General features: G+C 43.0%; 1 protein-coding gene across 1 annotated transcript; it reads right to left on the bottom strand.

Moving 5' to 3' along the window:
• Positions 1–334: 334 nt before the first annotated feature.
• On the bottom strand, positions 335–25682 carry Lpl (lipoprotein lipase). Its single transcript, XM_034520043.2, has 10 exons — positions 25452–25682; positions 18448–18608; positions 14057–14236; positions 11841–11952; positions 10666–10899; positions 9721–9963; positions 7050–7170; positions 5477–5659; positions 4296–4397; positions 335–2355 (listed from the first exon to the last, which is right to left on the bottom strand). Coding segments are annotated over exons 1-10 (1425 nt in total). The 5' UTR covers positions 25540–25682; the 3' UTR covers positions 335–2354.
• Positions 25683–25873: the final 191 nt, after the last annotated feature.

Genomic DNA, 25873 nt, shown 5'->3' with positions numbered 1-25873 from the left:
CAGATGGGGCCATCTAGAGTAGTGTGAGGATAAAAGATGGGAAATGTGGTGAACTTGTTGGTACCCAGAGTATAGCACTAGCTTATGGGGTGGGGGGTGGGGGGTGTGGGGTGGCATATGCACTATCACAGAGCACAGGAGTTGAGATTACATTGGTTTGTTTGGTTTTCTTAGATGATCAGGCATGCATCTAATGGGAAAGTTACATTACTTCTGTGTTTTAGCCAGTGCAGTGGTTGCTCAGTCAAAATTTGCTGTCTGAATCTGGCTTAAAAATAAATCTAATTTCCCTAGACTTTAGAAGGGCTAAATGATACAAAATGATGACTTAGTATCATGATAAAATGTTCTCAATTTTATTGAAAGCAGATTCCATTTCTTCACACAGGCGAGTTTCTTTTCTTCTCTCAAAAGCCTATTTCGTTGTACTGTTTCATCAGAGTGAGTTGGCTCAGTGAGACAATCACGAATGGAGACGGACACAAAGTTAGCACCACAAATCTACACTGCGGATAGCCGCAACAGCCTTTCCAGGGTTTACAAGCTTTCTTACACACCCACACATTATTTACAGCCAATAAATAAAATTTAAAGCCAAAGCATCATTGAGATATGTGAGCATGTATGTGTATACTGCGATGAATTAACAATAATGGCGATGCCGGTGACAAATTGTACATCATTTTATTGTTAGAATCGACTCCAAGCCTGATGAAATCAGTCACTCTTGTCCTATATGACACAGACACAACTAACTTTCTCCTATCAAGGGCTAACATTCCGGCATATCTGGAACTACTTCTCTGTCATATTCCAGTATATCCCCTGACTCTTTCCTTTCCGAATCACACTGAATGACAACTATGCTTGCGGGCTTATGCATGTGGGGTGGTGTTCAGATACCCACACATTTCACAGTTTCTGTTCCCGGCAATAGCCTCTGAGATAGAACTTTTTTTTAAAATCATTTTATATTACTGTATAGTAAAAGCAATCTGAAAATATGAGATCTCATTCATAAATAATTGTTCATTATTGATTTTTTTTTACTTAAAACAGAGGCAATATGCCTGATACTTCCTATGGTTATTGCAGTTGAGGACTCCTCTCTGCACACAACAGTTTACAGGCATTGTTATGTACGTTTCCCAGTAATTTCAACTTTTACGTGGTTTAAAGAAAAAAATGGTCCTGCTCTAAAACTTGTACTTCGCACAGTGCAGAATTTCATCTTGATCTCATCTGAACTAGAAATTAATGTGATGTGTTAGAAGTGTGACAGAGGCAGGGCCGAGATGAGTCTCAAAGGAAATACGAACTATTGGGTATTGAATGTGTTCAAATTGATGAAAACGAGGAAGAAAAATCTGATAATAAAATTATGGTTATCAAGCACCTGGCATGCAGGAGGCTAAGGCAGGCTGGCTGAGAGTTCAAGGCGAGCCTCAAGTACATAGTTTAGTTCTAGGTCAGGCTTGGTTACAGAGAGGGACAAGTGGGACTTTTTCTCAAGAAGGCAAAAAGAGAAGTACAATCAACCTAGGCATTATTTTCTTTCAACTCAATTTATGTGTCACCTGAATTACAAGCTCATTTTTGACATCTATATGCAAAGAACAATGCTAAAATATATGACACATTTTTAAAAGATGGAGGGATTAAGCCATACAAATTCAAGTCTATTGAGAATTACTCCGTCTAGATTGTGTATCTCTGTTGACTTGTCCTTTGTCATGGTGGGACTAAGAGTCAGGACTTCATGAGCCATGTCTTCCACTGCTTTTGCCAAGTCACATGTCCCTGGTTACCTTTTTGTGTATGTGTGGGGGCGGGGCTATATTCCAATGATAAAAGAACTAGTTACAAAGGCCAGGAGTTTTGATGGCAAAAGAAATGGATCTGACTCATGTCACAAAAGACACTGTCTATATCAGACTTTGAGAAAACTTTGAAAAGGTCTCAATTTAAAACCTCAAAGTTCTAACGAAAATAAGAGGCTCTTACTAATTTTAGACCATGACCAAATGGGTCACATGAAAGAGTCTTACGTTGTTGGGAACAAAGGATTCCTTCTTAAGGGATACAAGACGGCATGCTTCTTGTCCTGCCTCCTGTCTTCTGATGTTGGAAGACCTGCTATCAGCCATTAGATTCCTCATCTTGTGTTAGCCACCTTTTAATATTTGAGACTGTCTTCTATTTAACTAACAAGATTGAGCTGGGATTAATACGCAGGAAAACCCACTTTCAAACACCCAAACAAGGGTATTTTTTTTTTATAAATAAAATTTACTTCGGTTTCTTCAGTCTTCAAAGAACTCAGATGCTTTCTTCTCTTGTTAGTTTATCCAGTGTCTGAGGGAAAACAGAAGAAAGGCTATTTAACCACCTGCTTTGTCTTTTACAAATCTGTTCCCACCCCAGCACTGTCATGAGGAAGCAGTGTCCAAGTGATATTCAGTACAGAGCTTGTGTGGTGCAGTAGCCTCCTGGGGCAGTAGACACTCTCAATGCACATATAGATAGGCTCCCATCTGAGCATCATCTTCAGAAGACCAGGTCATGTGATGACAAAAGTCACAAAGCTTTCCTATGCTCTAAACATAATGAAAAGCCTGCTTCATTCTTTTTTTGTGAGCCTTGTGAGAAGTTAACAGGGGACCTTAGACTGAGAATCTGTGAGTTGAAAACCCCTGAAGAGCATTGTCTGATTCATAATGACCTTCTAAATTTAGAGTGCAGTTCAAGAAATGGCTTCCTATGCATCTGTTGTTTAGAAATCCAATGATCAGACCACAGACACATCATTAGACCGTCTCAGTTTCTTAGAAACAGGATTTCCTGAGTACTTCATAAATAATTGTAAGTATTTCTTCAATTTTGGGGTTTATACTTAATAAAGAGGTCTTTATTTTTATATTCACATATCTACTTAGAGTTGCAAACAGGTGTGGGGGAAGGTAGATGTATATAAGCATGTTTGTGTGCATATCTAAATTTTTATCCTGGAGTCCCCTGTTTCAAAGAGGAGGTAAGTATGAAATTGGCTTGGACCTATGATTCGTAAGAGGCAAAATGCTTATAGCTTAGTGGAAATTTCTCCCGTCAGGTAAGAGTCATTTGCCACTTTAATACTGGTTAGCTATTCTCCATGGCAAGTCCCTCTTGGGCATTCACAGTGATGTTTGAGATGCATGTGGCATCTTACTTTTGTCCATTGCCATAATCCTGTGTTTGTGATGCAAAAACATACAAATGTCATGTATGTATAGTGACAAAGGTTATAAATAAAACTGTTAATCACATGTCAAATGTTACTGGTAAGGCCTTACTGGTTTTACTTTGCTTTTGTCTGGTTTTCCTCATCTCTCCATGGTGAGCACATATACATTATATTTAAGTAGTTATTTTAAATGAGGTACTCATAAGAGGTCTTTAATATTTTTTTTCTGAGGAGGCTAACTTTATCTGGTACTTCTGCTTATAATAATCTAGAAAACAGGCTAAAGCAAAAGCAAATGCTTTTCCTATTGCCCGGTGGCTCTGTGACTCTGTGACCAGCCTCTGTCATTGTTTCTGTACCACTGCTTTTGTGGTACTATCTAATCTCTCCCTTTAATAGGTATAACCTATTAGTACTTGGGGTCTGGCAGGGGAGAGAAGGGGAGGGATAAAAACAGCTCATTCCGAGAGAGCTCGGGAGAGGAGATGGGAGGTCACATGCTTGGTCTCTACTTAGCATTGACGTGCTGGAAAGATTCTGCTGCCAGCTGCCATGGGGATTAGCCCCAGAGGTCACGTAGGACGAGCCAGCAGCTGTTTTGAGATAGGAGAACAGTTTTCTGTACTCTTACTCCATTTTGTCCCCATATTTGGGGTTTTGACACAGTTTAGGTCTCCCTTGTGGTCCTATGTCCTGGAATCTGTGGCTATTGGAGAAAAGAGGTGACCATGTGGCTACAGCTGATATGAGACGCTGGGCTGAACCCACAGCCACAGTGGTCCCTGCTCTTCAGATAGCATCTATGTAGCTAACAGACTTGCAGTAGTGGGGAAGGCAGAAGTGAGGACTTGTGTGTAATTCAAGAAATAAAAGTTAACTTGTGTGACTGGGATGAAGGTCAGCACAGTGCAAAAGGAAAAGCAGCATTAAAGGGTTAAAAAAGGAAAAAAAGCAAGTGAGCATAAGAAAGAAGGGTTACGAGAGACGCCCTAAGAGAGTGACCACAAGGGCAGCAGGGTAAAGAGCTGGGCATCAAGAAGATGCTTTGAGAGCTGTGGTTCAAGGTGCTTACCAGCCAGACCTCTTCAGAGACTTGTCATGGCATTTCACAAACACTGCAGGGTCCTTTCCCTTCTGCAGATGAGACACTTTCTCCCTAGCACAGAAGATGACCCTGTGGAAGAAAGTAGATGTGAGCATGCCACGCGGGACAATAAAAACAACTGTTCAAAATGGTCAAGGCCAGTTACATCCTATGTAATCCCATGAGTTAACTATGGTGTGTGGTGATAGTCCCAATAGTTAAGGGTGCCATTCGGATCACATCTCACTCAGGACGTCTGACCAATAGCGGAGTCACAGAACCACCTCTTAGTATTGCTACAGGAGAATTAGGGAGTCAGCCTTCAACTGCTTTGGGAACAAAGGCTATGTAGAATTTTTCTATCCATAGCATTTCTTAAAAGTTTTTGTCTAAAAGTAAATTAATAATAACAACAATAATAACAACAACAATAATAATTAATTTCTAAATTCTACTTTAAAGAGTTGTTTCTATCAATGATATGGTCACAAAATCCCCAGACAAGCATGTAAACATTTCAATTCTATGGGGACTTTTTATGCAAATTATTTGTTCTATATTTTGTAACTATTTTGTGCTTGCAAGAAATAGTCTTAGCTGACTACATAGATTGTCTACTTCTGATCCCAGCTCTCACTAGAAACAATCATGACCAGTTCAGGGCTTCCATGTTCCTTACTTGAAATACAGAAATATTACAGGCTGAGCATCTCCAACTCCAAAAATCTTAATTCCCAGATGTTCCAAAATCTCAGTCTTTTTGAATACCGAAATGATGGCACATGTGGGAAGTTTCACACCAGGACCTGAGGTGATGGATGCTAGTCAAAATGCAGTCACCAAAAAGGTTCAATTTACCTTCAGACTGTGTGTATAAGAGGACTGTGAAATACATATCTCTTATATACCTCATTATATTTGTGCAACTATTCTAAGATTTACAAAAAAAATAAAAAGTCCAAACATTTCCATTCCCAAGTGTGCAAGCGTGATTGGTACTCAACAAGTTCCTCTGTGTGGCCGTGAAAGAATATTCCCGAATCATTTCTGGAATAATTGTCTAGGTCCCACAGGATTGAAAAGGAGAGTTCCTAACGTTCCACCTGGTCCCCGCTAGGCACTGACAGAAGCCCGCGTGAAACAGGCGGGAGAACATTCAGCTCCATTACTTTTTCTGAGTCTCTCCGGCTTTCACTCGGATCTTCTCGATGACGAAGCCGGGGCTGCTCCACCAGTCGGACCAGCGGAAGTAGGAGTCGCTCTTCCACCGCAACTTCATCATCAGCAATTCTCCGATGTCCACCTCCGTGTAAATCAAGAAGGAGTAGGTTTTATTTGTGGCGACCTCGGGCCTGAGAGAAAATTCCACAGAGTCGGTTATTTCTGCAAGGCTGCCTTTTCACCTCCCTAAACGTAAACAGTTTTACCGTTTGGATGATATTTTAAAAATGCAAAACGTGTTCAAGATGAATGTCAGCAACATTTGGCTGCTTTAAGATCTTGCAGCCCCTCTTCCTCCTAACACTATAAACGAGTACAGTTCTTAAGGGGAAAAGGCCAGTTTTCAATTCCTGCATTCCTTTTTAATTTATACATGTGTTCCCTTGACTATAAAGCAAATATTCAGTCCTCTTCTTCACCCTAGGTTCATCATGTTTACCTACTCTGCAAGAACTCTAATTTCTAGAATCTGTATTGACTGTTTTGACATGATGAACCATAACTCTCATGACCTCTGCCTCAATGTTAATTAACGCTCAGTTTTCGGTATACATCCTATGATGACGAGTATGCCACACTTAAATGTTTAAAAAAACATTCCATTGAGTACTTCCTCAAGAAACATTGTAAAAGAAACCTATTTCTTGTAACCATAGCGATGGAAAATTATTTCCTTGTTCTCTTCCTTGCATGGAAAGTTCTTGCAACCAGTGATACAACCAGGAGAGGTGTGTTTTGCTTGATAGTCCCTGTGCATATTTTAAAACATGTGTTCATTTAGGAATTATTGAAAGTTATTATGACATTTTCTCTAATCAAAACTGAGGAATACTTTGCCATGTGCATTTTACTTATGCTATTCTATCTATCTATCTATCTATCTATCTATCTATCTATCTATCTATCATCTATCTATCATCTATCTATCTATCTATCTATCTATCTATCTGTACATGTTAGTAAACTGACTTCCTGTTACAATTTTTTTTTTCTTGGTGATACTAGGACCACATCCAAATGATAGGTAAGTGCTCTACACCCCAGCCACATCCCCACTTCATAATGTTAACTCTTTTTGGGGAAACTTATCTACTTTATCATTGCTTCTTAAAAAAAAAAAAAAAAAGACCTGAAATGTTGGAGGAAAATACAAAGTATAGAGTAAACAAACATAAAATAGACCAGAAAGCAGCGTTTTCTCATACAAAATGGCGCAAGATCTCCATTTTTGAATTCTAATTTCTTTTTTTTTCTTCTTTTGGTATTTTGAAACAGGGTCTCTTTACATAGACCAGGCTGGCCTTGAACTCACGGAGATCTACCTGTCTATGCCTCCTAAGTGTTGGGGTTTTAAGGCTTTCATCTACCATACCCGGCTAAATTCTAATTTCTTTAAACTAGAATTTCTTTTCACAGGGAGGTCAGGAGTAGTGTGCACCTCTGTTTCCCAGATCAAGGGCTCTGGCAAGGAGCAAGGCTGTGACCTAGCCACAATTTGGAGACAGGCCCAGAGATACTCACAGGGTGAAGGGAATGTTCTCACTCTCCGCCACTGTGCCGTACAGAGAAATCTCGAAGGCCTGGTTGTGCTGTTTGTCATTCTCAGTCCCAGAAAAGTGAATCTTGACTTGGTAATGGAATACTGTAGGGGAGGACATTGGAACAGGGCATGTCAGCTTTCATGCAAGCATTATAGTTCAAACGATCAAGCAGTTCAGACTCATAGAACATGTCTTCTGAGCACCCCAATAAGAAGTGCACATGTTGCATCATCTGAATGGCTTGAAAACAGTTTCTGTTGAAAGTAGTGCAGCCCTTCTGTGCTTTTCAGTGTGGCTGTAGTGCACAAGAGAAACCCAACTTGTATCAGAGTTGCCAACCTGGAAGAGACTACCAAACACACCCCAGAAAGCTCTCTATGACCTTCACTTACCTTGGCCACCTGATATTTCTACATCTGTGCCAAACATATTTGGTAATTGCTACTGTGTTACTGTTACTGTGTGTGTGACCTTGTTTCTTTCCATTTCCTGGGTACATTGTGCCACCCCCATCCCTTCTCATTCTGTTCCTCTACCATCCACACAGTGAGGCGTGTGGCACATGCAATACAGTGAATTACTGTGAACCACCAGAAAAGCCCTGAGGTCTGTCTTACAAAGCCAGGTCCCAAATTGCCCTGACTGAGGAAATCCACTAGGAAGCAGGAACCTGAACGTCTGTATCTCTTCCCTGTTCTTCCCCATTTATCCGCCAAAACCCTGAGTGTGAACACAGTAACTGTGACCACGATGGGGATCATTCTGATGCTTATCTTCTGTAACCCAAGATTCCTATGCATATTTTTATTATACTGCTATCTAATAAATTCAATTTCTCTTACGCCGAGATCCAGCATCTTTAGCGCTAATGGCAAAGAGTGTGTCAAAACTGGATTTGGATATTTATTTTCCTAAAAACCATTTCAGCATATTTTGTTGTGGTTTCTTGTGATAACTTCTATTAAGTTTAGCTATTTGTTTTAAGGGATGTTGTGCGTCCATGCGTGTGTTCGATCCCTGCTGGCCTCAAACACTCAGCGTAGTTGAAGATGACCTTGAACTCCTGATCTTCCTGCCGATCCCTCCCAAGAGCTATGCAGCACAGTCATGCACAGCTATGCCAACCTCATAGCTCATTTTATAATGAAAAGCAAAAACAGAAAACAAACAAACAAACACACAAACAAAACCAACCAAATCCCACGATTATTCAAATGTAAAGATAAATCATCTGTCTCTTAAGGCAGTGCTATAGGTCACTGCAGGAGAGGCTGGTGTTAGGAATTGTCTTTGTGTCTCTAGGAAGTCCAGACAGAAGCCTAGGTGACCCTGTGTAAGCTTCCCCCTGTTTTTAGAGTATGATCTTTTCCGTACCACACACCTGGTTCTAGAGTTAGAGAAAATGAGAGTTCTCTCACAGCCTTCAAGCTTTCTTTGAATACCATATGCTCCAATATCTGGGCCACCTGGCATATCTATAGACAGACATATTTTATCTGGGGAAGCTACTGAATACGTGCCCTTCCTTCAGACTTCAACTAGGACTCTGCCAAAAGGCAATTTGTCCAAAATCAGTCTCTGACAACAGATGTATCTTACAATACATCCTTCTTTCTTCAGATATGTCTTTTGGTCTTGCTCTAAGCAAGAGCCCGAGCTTTAAGTTCAATGTTGAAATGAGTTCATGGCCAGATGGACATATAACTTGGCATTTTTGCTTCCCTAATATGCTGGCCAGTTTTATGTCAACTTGACACAAGCTAAAGCCATCTTAGAGGAGGAGACCCAATTGAGAAAATGCTTCCAGAAGATCAGTCTGCAGGCAAGTCTGTGGAGTATTTTCTTAATTACTGATTGATGGGGCAAGGCCCAGCCCATTGTGGGTGGTGCCATCCCTGGGCTGGTGGTCCTGGGTTCTACAAGAAAGCAGGCCGAATAAGCCATAAAGTGTAAGCCATTAAAGAGTACGCCTCCAGGGCCTCTGCATCAGCTCCTGTCTCCAGGTTCCTGTCCTGCTTGAGTTCCAGCCCTAACTTCCTTTGATGATGAAGAGTGATGTGGAAGTGTGAGCAGAATAAACTCTTTGCTCACCAAGTTTCTTTGGTCATGGTGTTTCATCACAGCAATAGTAACCCCTGATTAAGACACCTGGAATATTTGAATATTGGTGGTTCTTGACTTCATGTAAAGCAAATTTTCGGAGTGACAAATGTTCTACGTTCCAGAGAGTAACTTAGCCTTTGTGGGATATGTGGTCCTTGTCTCAATTACTTGAGCCTGCCTTTGTGGCAGTGTTAGATAATATGGAAATGAATATGTCTGACCGTGTTCTAATAAAACTTTATTTACAAAAGCAAGTAATAAACTGAATTGGGTCAAAGGGCTAGCGTTTATAATCTCAAAGTGATGGTTTCAAATTAGCTGTCTCCCAGTAGTAATGGCGGGTCACTGGAGTCTTGCTGGGGTGGGAATCAAGAGCTAGATGAAGTGGACTGGTGGAAACACTTCTGTATTAACAGAGGCACAAGTGAGGCCTTAGTAACATCAGGACTTAGTAACATCACTTCATTACCTATTCTAATAGACAGACTTGGCCCATAACAGAGATGGCACTAACCAATTCCTCCTCCCTCCCACAGCTTCCGGCTTACCTTTGTAGGGCATCTGAGAGCGGGTCTTCAGGTACATCTTGCTGCTTCTCTTGGCTCTGACCTTGTTGATCTCATAGCCCACGTTGTTACAGCGATTCTTTCTGCAACTCAGGCAGAGCCCTTTCTCAAAGGCTTCCTTGGAGTTGCACCTGTAAGCCTTGCTGGGGTTTTCTTCATTCAGCAGAGAGTCAATGAAGAGATGAATGGAGCGCTCATGCGAACACTTCACTAGCTGGTCCACATCTGGGCAAAGAGACATGGGAAACTGCAGTTCTCCAGAAACTGCCTTGCACGAGGGTAGACGCGGTGCCAGGCTCTGCTTTAGGATGTGATCTTGGTGGCAGCTGCTCACCTCCCTCCTCAACTGTCAAGTTGACCATCAAAAGTTGACAAGAACTTTTGACCCTTGTCATTTCGTATTTATGAATGTTTATGAAAGCCATAATGGACAACACCTGAGAGGGAAGTTGATTCCTCCAGCTTAACACAAACTTCCCTTTATTGAAAATGTCTACCACTTCTAGGTGCTCTCATAAGCACAGTTCTAGAAACCACACCATAAAGGAGGTAATTGTTAAATTAGTAGTTGAGAGGTTAGAGGACAAACATGGTCCTTGCCTTCCACCTTGTCTGGCATAAAGTCTCTTCTTTGTAACCAGGCTAGCAGGCCTGCAAGCTTTTAGGGAATCTCTTATCTGCCTCCCCTCTCACAGTGTGACTGTTGGGGTTACAGACCAACATTGGTCCATCTGGCTTTTATGTGGGTCCTGTGATCTAAATTTAGGTCCTTACACATGCACTGCAAGTGCTTTACCCACAGAGCCATGTTCCCTCCCCACCAGTGTGTAATCTTAGACCACATACTGTAGAGATAGGAAACAGGATATAAGGTCATTGAGACAGAAGCCTCAAAACTCACATTTACCTGACTTGTGCTTTACTCACCTCCAAGTCCCTTCTCTGCAATCACACGAATGGCTTCTCCAATGTTGCATCCTGGCTGGAAAGTTCCTCCATTGGGATAAATGTCAACATGCCCTACGGGTTTCTGGATCCCAATACTTCTGCCAGGTGACCCCCTGGTAAATGTGTGCAAGACATCTACGAAATCTGCGTCATCAGGAGAAAGGCGACTGGGGGCTTCTGCGTACTCAAAGTTCGGCCCAGCTGGATCCAAGCCTTGGGAAAGAAAGGAGTCCCGTGTGTTCTTACAGTCTGCAGTAAGTTCAATCCCTGCATCAGCACCTGCTCTTCTGAGTGTAACTGGAAGTCTTTAAATTCCTATCAGCTCACTGTCTTCACAGTTGGATCTTTCAGTGACTAAGAGCCAAAAAAGTAGGCACAGCTCTTCTAAAATGGAATCCCACTCACTCTCTCTCTTGCTCTCTCTCATTTTCTCTCACCCTCCGAGGCTAGCCTCTAAATCTGGATTCTTCTATGTAAAATTCCACAGTGCTGTGATTACAGATGTATATCAATGAAGCCTACATATTTGAGTTTCCCAGACCCTCCATCTTTCTCCAGATGCTCCTGTTACTAGATGGCTGTAAACACACATCGTAGCTGCCAATGGCTTTGAACTTGCTGCCTTCACATTCCAAGTATTAGTGTTACAAACATGCACCATCAGCCCTAATGTGCACCTCTTCAGCTGGCCAGTCTACAGAGATTTTCCACCTAACGGCCTGATGTCTTCCTGTAGGTTATTTCTGAATCTGAGAAGACCTTTAATCACTGATCAATTCCTTTCTCCCTCTCTCTACACCAACCCATTTATAGCCACTTCCAAGATGACTGTCTTATTCCAAAGCTCTCTCGAATCAGTCCTTGTCAGTCTCCCTGGTGCTATGTGAGAGGGAGACATCTATGGAACAGAGGAAGGTGAGAAAGAACTCTCAGAGGAACGTTTAGGTCTCTGTTCTTGGTGCTCTTGCCTGCTCCTGTGCCACAGCCAGGAGGTAGAGAGCCAGAGCTCAGACAAGAGATGATGAATAGTGGGCACAGCCCCCAACACCATGCACATGGGTATCTAGCAGACACAGCTCAGATTCTCTTTCAGAATGATGGTCACATGGCTCCTTGTGATAATGAGTAAAATAAAACAACAAAATGTCCCTTACCAGTAATTCTATTGACCTTCTTGTTGGTCAGACTTCCTGCCACCCCAGCAGCATGGGCTCCAAGGCTGTACCCTAAGAGGTGGACATTGTCCAAGGGGTAGTTAAACTCCTCCTGGGGGACAATAAATGAAAAACATCTTGGTGTATGGTCAAACATCAACACTAAAAGTAGTAAAAATGAAAGTAAATGTCAGTTTTTAAAAATTGGCCCTACTGTAAATGAATTTTAGCGATTTCTTGTTATAGCTAAAAGAGACAAATACTCTCTGGTGTTGAGATGTTTTTTCTTTAACTACAGCTCAAAACTAGAAATTTTTCCAAACATCTAAATCTGCAATATATATGCAATATATGTATTATTTATAGTATGTAAATATATACTACATAGTAGATGCATATATATATATATATATATATATATATATATATATATATATATAACTTAAGTGTATATATAAACCTTTGTGCTTTATCTGCTTGTCCAAATATCCTGTATCCTGTTATTTCTTGAAGTTAGCCAAGCCATGACTAAAGCAGACAGAAGGAAATGGGAAGAGATCACAGGTACACATGGCTAAACTTTCTGCATCAACAGGTGTGGTGGTTTGAACAAGAATGGCCTCCACAGGCTCATGTATTTAAAAGCTTGGTCTTCAGTAGGTGGAACTGTTTGGGAAGCATTAGGAGGTGTGGCCTTGTTGGAGGAGGTGTGTCTGGGGGTAGGTTTTGAGGTTTCAAAAGCCCACACCATTCCTAGATTCTCTAATGGCCTGGTGGCTGTACCTGGAGATGTGAGTACCATACTTGCCTACTGCCATGCTCCCTGCCATGATGGTCAAGTAGTCTAACTCTCTGAAACCCTAAACCCAAAATTAAATGCTGTGTTTTCTAAGTTGGCTTGGACATGATGTTTTATCAAATAAATAGAAAACTAACTAAGACTACATGTAAGAAGCCTAGGGTCCAGGGAAGTGATCTGGTTCTTCCAAGTTCATTTGTGTGACTAACAAAAAAGCCAAGAAAAGAACTTTTGTTTTTTGATGGTTAATCCAATAAACATAGCATAGCTTTTTGCATCCGATTCCCTGGTTGAAATAACTTGGTCCTATGAGAGTTCTAGCTTACATTGTAATAAGAATGACTAGATTATACAGCCAATAAATCATCCTGCCCTGCCACATTCTTTGATATTTCAGTGACTAAATCTCTAGTTATTTAGCTCAAAACAAACAAACAAACAAAAACTGTAAAACAAAAAGAAAACAAACAAAGCTTCAAAGTTAACTCCAAGAGTGTGGTCCTCAAGAGAAGTAAGTGGGTAAAAATCTGTAGGCAAAGTCAATTCTGGTCCCTTACTTATTTCATGTCCTATACGTCTCCCTAACTCTTTTTCTGCCTTAGTTCTTCTCTGCCCCAAACCAGGAGGGTGACTTTATGGATCTAAACTACTCTAAGAGCCAAACAACACGTTAACTATTTTGTTAGAGACTGATATTCTAACAAGGGTCAAACAGGATACAAACACACGTGCCAGCCAGCTGAAGGGAAAAGAGATGGCTGAACATGTCATTTTCCCTTTGTCCTACAAAGCAGGGCTTTTGTTTATGCTACCCACTTGGTTTTTAGTCCCAGCAGATCTGTTCACTAAAATGTCAAAGGACAGGGCAGGGCAGGATGATTTGTTGGCTGTATAATTTTGTCATTCTTATCTGTGGTGGTTTGAATACACTTGGCCCAGGAAGTGGCACTATTAGGAGGTGTGGCCTTGTTGGAGGAGGTGTGGCCTTGTTGGAGGAAGTGTGTCAATGTGGGGGTGGGCAAAGAGAGTTTCCTTCTAGCTGCCTGAGGATGCCAATCTCCTTTTGACTGCCTTAGGATCAAGATGTAGAACTCCTGGCTTTAGCATCCTGTCTGCCTCCATGCTGTCAAGTTTTCTGCCATAATAATGGACTGAATCTCAGAAACTGTAAGCCAGCCCCAACTAAATGTTGTCCTCTGTAAGAGTTGCCTTGGTCATGGTGTCTCTTCATAGCAATGAAACCCAAACTAAGACATAGCCACAATGTAAAAACACTCTTGTGAAAATTTGAAATGATTCAGAAAACACTTTAGGTCTTAGAGAGAAGGCAATAAGATAAAAACAAAAATCAACCATGTGTCTAGCTCTAACCAAGAGTTTTATCCTACACCCAGAAGGCTCCTTCTTCCAGTCTTACCTCCATCCAGTTGATGAACCTGGCCACATCGTTTCCCACCAGTTTGGTGTAGCCGGCTGACACAGGGTAATGTTGCTGGGCCCGATACAACCAGTCTACTACAATGACATTGGAGTCCGGTTCTCTCTTGTACAGGGCAGCCACAAGTTTGGGCACCCAACTCTCATACATTCCTGTCACCTGAAAAGGACGATACAGGATTTCTTCTGACTATAATTCATTATAAATATGTCAAGCATCTATGTGAAATGAAAAATACAAACTTGCATGGAAGCCCATTGGCTCAGGCTGAACACTCAGGCCTCAAGGGGAGCTCTGATTCTTTCCTACCCCCTTCCCCTTCCAGGACAAGTGTGAGTGCTCGCCAGAAAAGTGCTCGCCTCAGGGACAGCTGACTGGAGAGTATCTTGCTTTAAAAAGTTATGTTTTATCAATTAGTAAGACTTCAACAAGTTTACACTATTAAAAAAAAAAGACCAGAGTCAATGCATTAAACATTTATAGCCAAATTATACATTTTCAGGAAAGAAATGTTGTTTAATTACTTTTAATTAAGTTAGGAAATGTTTCCCATAAGAGTCAATTTACAGGCCAGGCCTTCTGGACATGTCTATAATTGTGGCAACTCTGGAGAGTAATGGAAGAGTTAAGTTCATGACCTGCCTCAGTTACAGCCTTGGGGATCTCAGGGAGAGGTCTCAAAAACAAAAGTGGAAAGAGGGCCAGGGCCGTTGTACAGCGGCGAAGTGCTTGGCTTACATGTGCAGAAGCAGCCCAAGGCTGAACATTCAAAACTGCATAATAAGAAAAAGGAAGATATTTTTAAGAGATGCAAATGCACTACTTATAAAAAAAATGGCTTGCACAATGCAAACCATTTGTTAAGGATGTTAGGCTCAGGTCACATTGCAGTCACCGTAAAGGATTGTTTGTTGAACTTAGAACACTTTGGCAAATGTGTTTAAAGCAGCTTTTAATGGAGACCTACAAAAACCAACAGAGCAAAGGGACCCTTGGACGCTCAAATCTACTGACTCCATCTGGAGTTTTACACTTAAATGATGAGTTCTTTTAGACTCCTGTTTTTATTGTTTCTATGTTTATTAGACTAAAACACCCAAACATGAACTTCACTTCACTCCCTGCACTAGACAAACTATACAACTTTTCACCTAGTTTCTGTGCCCTGTGTTGGGGCAAGGCCAGCCCCAAGAGATATGGATTGTAGTTCCACCTCTCCTGTTAATCAGTTCTGTAAACTAACTTCAGCCTTCCTGGGACACCTGTAACAGAAAGCTGGCTCAGAATAGCTCAAAGCTTCTGCTTACATTTGCACTTGTGACCAGTCTGGTTCCTGATCTCCTTGTGGGTCAGCTCTGCAACTATTTTAAGCATGAAGGGAAAGCAAAGAAGAACCAATACAAAGCTGAAGTCAGCCCACCAAAAGGCCAGTTAAGCCTCTTTGGATATATCTCAGCCAGGATACTTCAAGTTGGAGTTGAGAGCGTGTCTGATGGAACAAACTGAACACATGTAGACGCTCCATTCTGGACTGCTGGTCCTAATCCCCTCCCTTCCCGACCGCTTCACTGACTACCTTCTGCAGCTTCTGTAGAAGATCAATTTCTTTAGAACATAATGCTAACTGCACTGACTCTTTCCCAGCCCCCAGTGAAAACCAGTAAGTGCATGCAAAGCTCCACTGGGAGTGGGCAGCTCTCCTGACATGACAGAAGAGTGTCCTGACTTCCCTGAGTCTGTGCCCTTGAGTGACCTGGAAGCTTATCTCTGATAAGCTGTTTGTTCTCCGTTCTGTTGTACCTTTTACTATATCAGTGTTTCCAAGTTAGGCATTCTGGAAAAGGGCAGGTGACCAACTTACCTGCACTGTTGGGGACTTGGACTAACTCAGTAGCACCTCGTCTAACCCTTCCTTTTTTTGATTCAACATAAAATATAAACAGAAGAAACAAAAGGAGTTGAGGGAGCTGTGCACTGTCCTCTACTCAGAAAAGGTCTTGTTTTCTAGATTTCTCTTCTTACAAGCCTGCGTCAGACAAGCCTCAGAACCAGAGCCCACTCTGCTGCCTGTAGCAGGTGTTTTGACTGAACCCAGCCCTCGTTTGCTCAGATAAGCCAGGATCAGGCAAGCCTGTGCGACAGAGAAACACAGCCAGTGTGACCAGCAACCTCCCCTGAGGCTAGCACTCAAAACACCAGTATGTGATTCGGCCTGCGGAGCACAGGTGTGTTCTGTGATGCCGTAGCCCAGGGGCAGCATCTGGCACTGTGTCTACACACTGTGTCAGTCATGCTATCTTAATAAGAGAAGGAAAGTCTGCCAGCCCCGCTGCAACTTTCTACAGCACCAACTTCTTTGAGATGCATCAGAGTTGAGTTTTTTGTTTTTGTTTTTGTTTTTTGATTTATTTTTTTTATTTATTTGAGCACACCATAGCTGTCTTCAGACACACACCAGAAGAGGGCATCAGATCTCATTACAGATGGTTGTGAGCCACCATGTGGTTGCTGGGAATTGAACTCAGGACCTCTGGGCCAGCTCTCCAGCCCCAGAGTTGAGTTTTGCAGTTGCTTGCCATGCATGAGCGAGCTTAAACTTCTTGGGAAGTATTAAGAGCCATATTATGTACATCCAAACTGTCTCCAAACACCTCAAATATAAAGATATTTAATATATAAATTAGAGTTTATACTACAGACTTAGATTTCCCCCCCCCCCCATGAGACTTGGGCAAAGTCACACGGGAAAGTGGGATTCGAACCGAGAGAGAGAGAGAGAGAGAGAGAGAGAGAGAGAGAGAGAGAGAGAGAGAGAGAGCGCGAGCGAAGGGCGCGGGGTGGCTTCTCTGGAGGCCAGCACCTAAGCCGCTGCGCCACCGCTCGTTCACTGAGACTTAGACTTTAATCTTATGCTGTATACCATACTTGGTTCAGTCTAGTAGATGATATTTTGTTTTTGTTTTTGTAGTAGATCTGTATGGATCCTGCTATTGACATATACATAGAAATTATAAGTGATTACAGTAACAAAAACAGAACTTTATCTAGTTCAGTGTGTGGGACGAGATATCTGTTTTGGATGTATACTGCCTTACCTAATTCTTCTCACTGGAATTCAGTATATTGCTATGTATCAGTAAATAGCATTCAGAAGCTGCATCTAAATAGGAAGGCGATGCATCTTTAACCACCTATCCTATATACATTATTTTAAATATATAATACAACCTGCTTACTAGGAACTGAAAATTATAAAAGTACGTTGAAATATTCATATAAAGGACGATGGAAAGCAACCACTTGGCATGTTTGGGAGGGGCTATTTATGAACATTTTAAATAAGCAGCTTTAACCACAGCTTGTACTTTTGCTCCTCCCCTTTTTATGTGTGTGCGTGTGTCTGGGTGGGTACATTTGGGACAGCCTGAGGTATTGCTCCTCAGGAGCTGTCCACCTTGCTTTCTGAGATGGGAACCTGGATCAGAAATTTACCAAGCAGCTCGGCTGGCTTACCAGTGAGTTCCACAGTTCTCTCTGTCTGTGTCTCCCTGGGATTATAAGGCTATGCCTCTGTGCCCTGCTTTTATTTATTTATTTATTTATTTATTTTTATTATTTTTTTTTATTTTTTTAAGTGCTGGAGTAGAACTCAGGTCCTGTGCTTTCAAGACAAAGCACTTTAATAGCTGGAACTAACTCCTTAAGAATGTTCTCCAGCCTTCTTCCATGACAGTTCTCTGATAGACTCCCTTAAGTTTGTAAGTGGGGCAAATTGGAAGCAGAGGGGCCTTAGTGAAGTCTAGATGAAGCCCTTTGTTTTATACCCTAGGCCTAGAGATGACAAATGATTTGATGACATCGCAGGGCTGGAGAACAGCCCAGAGGCACCTGGATGCTTTTCTGCTCTGGCCTCCTTTCAATTCCACAGATGACCTTCAGGAAACAGCCTTTGGTGAATGTACAAATGCATGCATGAACGAACGAACAAATGAATGAATGAATGAATGAATGAATGAACGAATCTTTTCCTGGTTCTGGTGTAGCTCATCCTGTGTGTATGAGGATCATGCCAGGTTTCCACTGGCTTCCCGAAATGGTAACACATCTTTATCTAGTGTTGAGTGGAACATGCTTTTTTCACCTCTATACATGACCCAAGGGTAGCAGACAGGCACTGTGTTGAAACAAAGGTAGGCAGCAGCCAGGGAAGGATTCATGAACTTGGGACTGTTGGGGCTACCATGAATCAAGATTGCCTCTATCCAAGTTTAGAAGGAAGCTGTCAGAGAGCAGACAACTACAGACGGTAGGTTTCCAATAGCTGGAATCTACTGACCCTAACCCACGCTTGGCTCCAGAATCACTCTTACCGTCCATCCATGGATCACCACAAAGGTCTTGCTGCTGTGGTTGAAGTGGCAGTTAGCCACAGACTCTGCTACTCCAGGAATGAGATGACAAGTGTCCTCAGCTGTGTCTTCAGGGGTTCTTAGGGCAAATTTACTTTCGATGTCTGCAAAATCTCCTCTCGCTACAGGAAAGGAAATTGGAGGGATTATTTGGTTTTACTCAGGACTGACAGGTTTTAGATTCACATGCAGCCAATGCCAACAACACCCTTGATTTTTTCTAAAGCAGGTTTTCAAAAAGGAACATGGGTCTGTGCAAGCAATGAGGACCCAAGTCCAGAACACCAGAAGCCACACAAATGCCAGGTGGGTGTGGTGACCTGCCTGAAATCGAAGCCTCACAAGGCAGAGGTGGGATCTTCTGAGAGAACTGTAGTACCAGCCTATTGGTGAGCTTTGGGTTTGATTCTAAGACCCTGCCTCAAAGAATAAGGTGAAAGACTCATCAAGAAAGACAGCCTCCATCAGCTTCAGGCCTCCGTACGTGCATGTACACATGTGCACCTGCACACATGCAAACATCACACACTACCATACACATGAGCACATAATAATATTTTTAAAAGAAAAAAAAAAAGAAGAATGTGGGTTGCAAGAGAGTGCCTGATGTCCCACTGGTGGACGGAGATGACCTTAACTGTGGCTTAAGCAATCTGACTGCCAGCCCTTGCTCTTAGTCCCTGTCCTGTTAGAGAGCATGTGGGTGTGCACTTCATTCACACAAGTGAACTATTATGTAGAAATTCCTTAATTTCATCATGTCTCAAGTGACTTGGCCAACATGGGAAAGACAGGGCAGACTAGCACCCAGGACTTCTGGTTCAAATTCAAAATTTATGCTCCTGGAGAACACTGCACATAACTCTTATGTGGCATGGCTCCTGTCATGTTTTGAGTTACTCCGCTTTCTTTAAATATATGATTATTATATTCATCTAAGGTTTTCCTATAGAACACGATCAGACTCATTTGAAGGAAGGACCACCCCCCAACCCTCATTATCAGAATTTTAAAAGAAGGAAAGTTGGGAAACATTTACTATCCTAACTGCAACATGTCCTGTCTCAAGCCCTTTTGAGAGAGTGGAAGGTTCAAAAGATACCATGATGTGTGTGAGCCACAGTCAATACATTCTCTAGGTGGCTCTGCTGTTCCTTTTGTCCTTAGAATATTTCACACAAAGTCAGACCTTTAAATCATAGCAAATTCGTAGCTAGGTGGTGGTGGCACATGCCTTTAATCCCAGCACTTGAAAGGAAGAGACAGGTAGGTTTCTGTGAGTTTGAGGCCAGCCTGGTCTACACAGTGAGGTTCATGACATCCAGGGCTACACGGACAAACCATGTCTCAAAAAACCAAAATAAATAAATAACAGTAAGTCTGGCTGTAGGAGGAGCTTGTTTCCCTTCTTCACACTAAATCTTGAACTGGATAAAGAGAGAGGGTAAACCTAGTTTGAAACTATTGACATATGTCTAAATGCTGATAAATCTTTATGATTATCTATACAAAGGAAAACATGGTAAGTTGCTAATATAATCAGATCCTTTCAGAAAACAGACCACAGGGGCAAGTACTTAATTCTTGGTCAAGTTATAGACACAGCCTATTTACTATAATATACATTATGTACTTAATGTATATTAATATACAAAATTGGAAGGTTTCTCCTTTAAAGTTTTCAGAAAGTGAACAATTGAGATAAGTAAAACACTTCTCATGTCTCAATATAAATATATTCCTTTTTTATAACTAAAAATTGAAACCTCTAATTTACTGACATTGAAAAAGTCAAGCCAAGAAAGACAATAAGAAGGATTTACTAAAAGTGAAATTGTCATTGGGCTCCTTGTGCAATTATCTGAGGACTGGCGCTGTTTCCTTCTTAAAGATTATGTGTAAATGCTTTGGCTAGTGTCCGAGGGATTCATTATAAGCAGTGATTCAATCACACACACACACACACACACACACACACACACACACACACGCAAATCTCTACTACCTAAAACACAAGAGATATTTCTTTTCTTTTTTTCTTTTTTTCTTTTTCTTTTTTTTTTTTTTTGGTTTTTGAGACGGTTTCTCTGTGTAGTCCTGGCTGTCCTGGAACTCACTCTGTAGACCAGGCTGGCCTTGAACTCAGAAATCCGCCTGCCTCTGCCTCCCAAGTGCTGGGATTAAAGGCGTGCGCCACCACTGCCCGGCTAATAGATATTTCTTAATAATTATGTTTGCTAGAAATAAATGAGTTTCACAATAGTTGCTAAATACTCTAAATGCATTTATCCAACTCATAGACTATGCTAAACTCCTGGTTTTTAAAGTTCTTAATGATGCACGGAATTTACCCTGCCACCAAGAGTATGTGCAGCCCCTATCTTATTTGATGAGTCAGCCATTCTTCTCCTTCTAAACCAGAAAACACTGTTAACCTTACTAGCTGGCAAGAAAGAATATTATGTGCCATTAACCTAATTAATCTGATTCTGCCCAACAAGTTATTTTATTTTTAGAAAGTGTTTTACAAAATATGAAAGTAAATTAGCCTCATTGGATTCTACCTTTCTGCACCTCTAATAGTTCATCTTCTTTTCTTTTTTTTTAAAGGTTTATTTATTAATTATATGTAATACACTACAGCTGTCTCCAGACATCCCAGAAGAGGGCATCAGATCTCATTACAGACGGTTGTGAGCCACCATATGGTTGCTGGGATTTGAACTCAGGACCTCCGGAAGAGCAGTCAGTGCTCTTAACCGCTGAGCCATTTCACCAGCCCCTTCATCGTCTTTTCTAACAGTCTGCACACACACACACAGACACAGACACAGACACACACACACACACACACACACACACACACACAGAGACACACACACAGACACAGACACACACACACACACAGACACACACACACAGACACACACACACACACACACACACACACACAGACACACAGAAACACACACACATACACACCCTCTCTGACTCATGTGTGGAGATTGGACTCAGTTCTCTCCTGCCACCCTGTGGGATCTGGGGATAAAACTCAGGTTGTCTGGCTGTCATACAGCCTTAATCTGCTAAGCCATCTAGCCAGCCTGATTATCAGTGTTCTTCAACCAGAGGCAAGGGAACGTCCCAGAAGAAAAGCTCCCTTCCTGCCCATTTTTGCATTGCTGTGTCAGAAGATTACCTTCAACAGCTCCAGAAATGCCACTCTCTTGTGGCCTCCTTTACCAGAGAATTTGGCAAGTTAGTGGCCCTGCTGACTTTGAAATGGCCACAGATATTCTCTGAAATTATTAAGGCTGACATTGTATGTTTTCAAGAAAAAAACAAAAAACAAAAAACAAAAAACTCCAGTTTAACGTGGAGATCCATATCCAGGGCTCAGGTTGGATGCTATACAACTAGCATGTCTACTGGACCCACTCCTGGATGAGAAAAGAGACAAGAATTCCTCCACCATCCACCATCACAGAGATTTGCACACGGAAAGTTTCATTTTAGTTTTAATGGGAAATATTTGTGTGTGCGTGTGTGTGTGTGTGTGTGTGAAGTTTTCATATTAAAATGGTGCTATCTAATGAGCTAGGCAATTGTTTTAATTTTGTGTTAGCTCTGAAGTCACAGATCTTTCTGCTGCTTAGTCTATGCAGGAGGAATTTTTTCATATTGCTAGTTAGTGTTTGCTGCCCTTTAAGAATGTCTCAGTAGCCTAAAGATTTCCCAACTTCTGTGGTCCCTGAAGCAGCAACTGATAAGAGCTTGTGGAGACAGGTAAGAAGATGAACCCTAGGCATAAGTAGATTTCATCATCAAGGTGCACTCTGGGTTGACTGCTGGAATGTCAGGTGAGCTTGACTAATCTGAGGTGACTGTTGCTAAGGAAAGTAGGAAATGTATCAGTGACTCTGCATTCATCCAACTGTGCTGCCTTTCGCAATTTTCCTAGGAAAATAAGCCCATGTTGGAGAAAGGAAGGGGAGAGGACAAGAGGGAGGAAAGAAGGAAGAGAAGGAGGAGAGGAGTGAGGAGATGAGGAAGATGAAGGAATGAAGGAGAGAGGCAGAGGTATGTCCTTCAAAGGCTTCCATCTTGAATTTGACCCTGACAACTGTGACCACCCAGACTGGTCCTCATTACACACTGGGGTGATGTGTTTATGTAGGCCAATCAGAAGGTAATGTGTTCCCTTTACTGTGTAATCTTTATTCCTGTGTTTCCAAAAAAGACAGCTCAACTGTAGTGTATAACAAAGCAAAGAAATTTATCCTGATATGGGTAATAGTCACAAGGATGAAATTAGGCTTAGTCAAATCACCATAGAGAGGGAGGGGTTAGATAGAGGGGACTGTGCTGCTGCTGTCAGAAAAGTAGCAGCACTCAAGTAACAGGTGACACTGAAGACAAGGTGAACACCATCAATGAAGGAGCACCAGGTGTCTGAAGACTCAGAAGGACTCAGTCACCATCACAATACAGTTTTCTCTGAAGACACACACACACACACACACACACACACACACACACACACACACACACACGTCACAATGCAGTCTTGGTAATGGTAATGTGGAAACAGGCTTTGGTCAGAGGAAAAGAAAAAAGGACCCCTTGGGTTGTTTTCATCAACTTGACTGGACAATCTGACAGACTAGAAACAGTCAGCCGAGTCTAACAGTCTCCTCTACAACACAGCAGTAAAGGGAGACTGTGCTAAAAATACACTGTCAAAGGCACCGAACATCTCTCCACTGCGACTCTTCCCCCACTTGTCTCCCCACACCTTTCAGCGCCGCTATTAATCAATCACCCCCTTGTCGAGCTCTTTCCAACGTCATCTCCCAGTTATTTAACTCTGATATTAACCTGCACGTGAACACTGTGGCTGAAGAATGAGGCTTCCTGGGGCAGGAGCCTTATCCCTCTCTTAGCTTTCTGTTTTCCGGCCTGGGACCAGGAGAGGGTGCAGGGGCTCCAGGAAGAAGCCCAGGGCAATACCTCTCAAACTCACATACTGTTCGTGGAAAAAAAAATCAAGAGCGAACAAGGAAACTGGGAGCCCAGAGGGGAGCTGGGATCACTCCAAGCAGAGCCTTTCTCAGGCAGTCTTACCCCTAGGTGGATTCATTTGTGGGACAAAGGGCTAGGCCTTCTGTGGTAGAAGCAGCCCACTCTGTAAAGGGCGAGTAGAGAGAACAGAAAGATGATAAGAGGAAATGGTTTCACATCGGCTTGGGAATAATATTCCCCCAAATGTATTTTATTGATAGGAAAGTCAGGTGTTGGCTAAAATCCAAAATTATTATGTAATTACTTAGGTGTCCCTTTAAATTAAAGTATGGGGGTGGGGGTCCCAGGGCACTTTGAGTCTTGCCAACTTTCCTAATGTTAGAGCCCAGCAGCTAAACCCAGACGGGTGACACTAAGTAGCTGAGAACCTGGGGCCAGAGCTTCCAAAGGAACCTTTAGCAAAACCTAAAAATGTGGATGACATTTTCTATGGGAGTTTAGGGTAATAGTCGTGTTATACTGTGGTGTACTTTCTGAAATGTGAACTGAAAGCTTGCTCCTGTTTTCTTAACCAGAGTTGCAAACTCTGTAGAAAGACAACCTGCCACTGGAAAGGCAGAATCTACTATCCTCAAAATACCCAAGATTCTTATCTTTCGTGCAGTTCTGCCTGGATGGATTCTTTCCTTTGATAACTTAACAAGACGTTTACAACTATACGCAGAAAAAAAAGCGAGCTTTTAGCTGCAGCCGTAGACGCCACTAAGACTGGAATTAGGCTGCGGACGTGCCACCTTAGAGCAACTCTGGGGGACACCACCCTCATGGTGATTCCACCAGCAGCAACACAAGGAAACTCCAGCCTTCTTTTATGACTCGGTTCAGTCACATTTTGAGTCTGTGTTCTGTTAGCTCAATCAAGGTTCAAGTTACAAGGCTTCTCAACCGTGGGCAGGTCTCGACTTCAAGGCCATAAAACAACTTGATACTGTCCCTAGTCATCTTCTCTAGGCAGAGAGCAGGCAGAGCCCTGGAGGTGACCGTTTTGGGGACCTTAGTGGTGAAAGCGACCTCCCTTCGGCTCTAGAAAATCCCATGTGCTCTCTCAGCTAGCTGAGCCCCTTGCTTAGGGCGAGCCTCTCCTAGGACAGCAAGGATAGGACGCAATGCTGAACTGGCAATCTCCAAGCCACAGGCTCCAGTGTGCTGGTGGTTAAGCCTCTTTTTCTGCAGGGTAGGTTCTTTGCTGGGCTTTCTTGGGTTCTGAGCTAAGCTGAACGCATGGAACGCTTGCAGGACGCTGGTTCCCAGGACTCCGCGCCACGCGTTCCCCGGCACCACCGCGCACTCCCACTCTCACAGAAGCTCACAGCCCCGCGCCGAGAGCGACAGTGCCCCGGTGCAGTTGGAATGCACAGAACGCGTCCTCCCACCCGCACCCTCGATGGGGGCACACTCGGTTCACACTTCCCGCACCAGAGGGGTCTGACCCGCGGTCCCAGCAAAGTTAGGGTCACCTTGGCCCGCGTGCCTTGCATTCAGCACCCCCACTCCCTATAGGGAGGTTACCACCGGTCACTACAGCCTCCCTAGACCTCTGCGTCTCCCCACAGCCGCCAATCCCACGCGCCACACCCCCCACCCCCGCTGTTCCCTGCGATGGCTGGCGGCGGGAGAGAGCAGGGGACGGAGCGGGAACTCGGGAGAAAGAGAGAGAGAAAAAAAGCGGGAATCCGGAATCGCCGCAGCGTGATGGGAGGCAGAGTCTCTCCTTTCTCCTCCTGGATTCCACTCCAGCCACCCTTCCCGGGAATCTCTTGGGCTACTGCGCCTGGGAGTCCCAGTGCACGTCCTTTCCAACTTTCTCCCTCCCACCTTCAGATGGAGAAAAAGTGGCCCGGCCAGGGTCCGCAGGTGGAGGGGAGTTGGCGCGGAAAACGTACCGTCTGCTGCGGCCACCCCTCCACGGAAGGCGGTCAAAGTCTGGAGCCAAACTCCCAGGGCCACCAGGAGCAGGGCTTTGCTCTCCATCTCCGGGAGCGCCCTTCTGCTTTGCGGCTGGAACCGCGCGGTGCGGGCAGTCGGGCAGGCGCGGATCCGCGTTGCAAAGGGTTGAGCCGGAGGCGCCAGAGGACTGGAGCGCGGTGGAGCGCCGCAGGGCAAGTCAACCTTTAAAGGGGAGGGCAGAACTGCTACAAGGGGCAGAATTCCTCGGAGGAGGAGGAGGAATGGAGTCTGACACTGTTTCCACTGCACAGCTGTTTAAGTGACTGGAAATATGCAAATAAGCCTCATCACCTATTGGCTATAAAATCATAAGTTGGGGGGAGGACTCTAAATTCACTTCCAAATATTTGAGGAAATT

Source organism: Arvicanthis niloticus, chromosome 16 (assembly GCF_011762505.2).
Source record: "Arvicanthis niloticus isolate mArvNil1 chromosome 16, mArvNil1.pat.X, whole genome shotgun sequence".
Classification (NCBI taxonomy): Eukaryota; Metazoa; Chordata; class Mammalia; order Rodentia; family Muridae; genus Arvicanthis; species Arvicanthis niloticus.
The sequence above is the reverse complement of the archived record's forward strand: the minus strand, read 5'-3'. Positions and strand labels throughout refer to the sequence as shown.

Coding starts and splice junctions, on each gene's coding strand:
- Lpl (XM_034520043.2), bottom strand. CDS start 25,539: ATGGAGAGCAAAGCCCTGCTCCTGGTGGCCCTGGGAGTTTGGCTCCAG. Junction 10,900..11,840: donor GAAGGTCAATAGAATTACTG/GTAAGGGACATT, acceptor TTCTTTCCCAAG/GCTTGGATCCAGCTGGGCCG. Junction 9,964..10,665: donor TGCAGAGAAGGGACTTGGAG/GTGAGTAAAGCA, acceptor CTCTTTGCCCAG/ATGTGGACCAGCTAGTGAAG.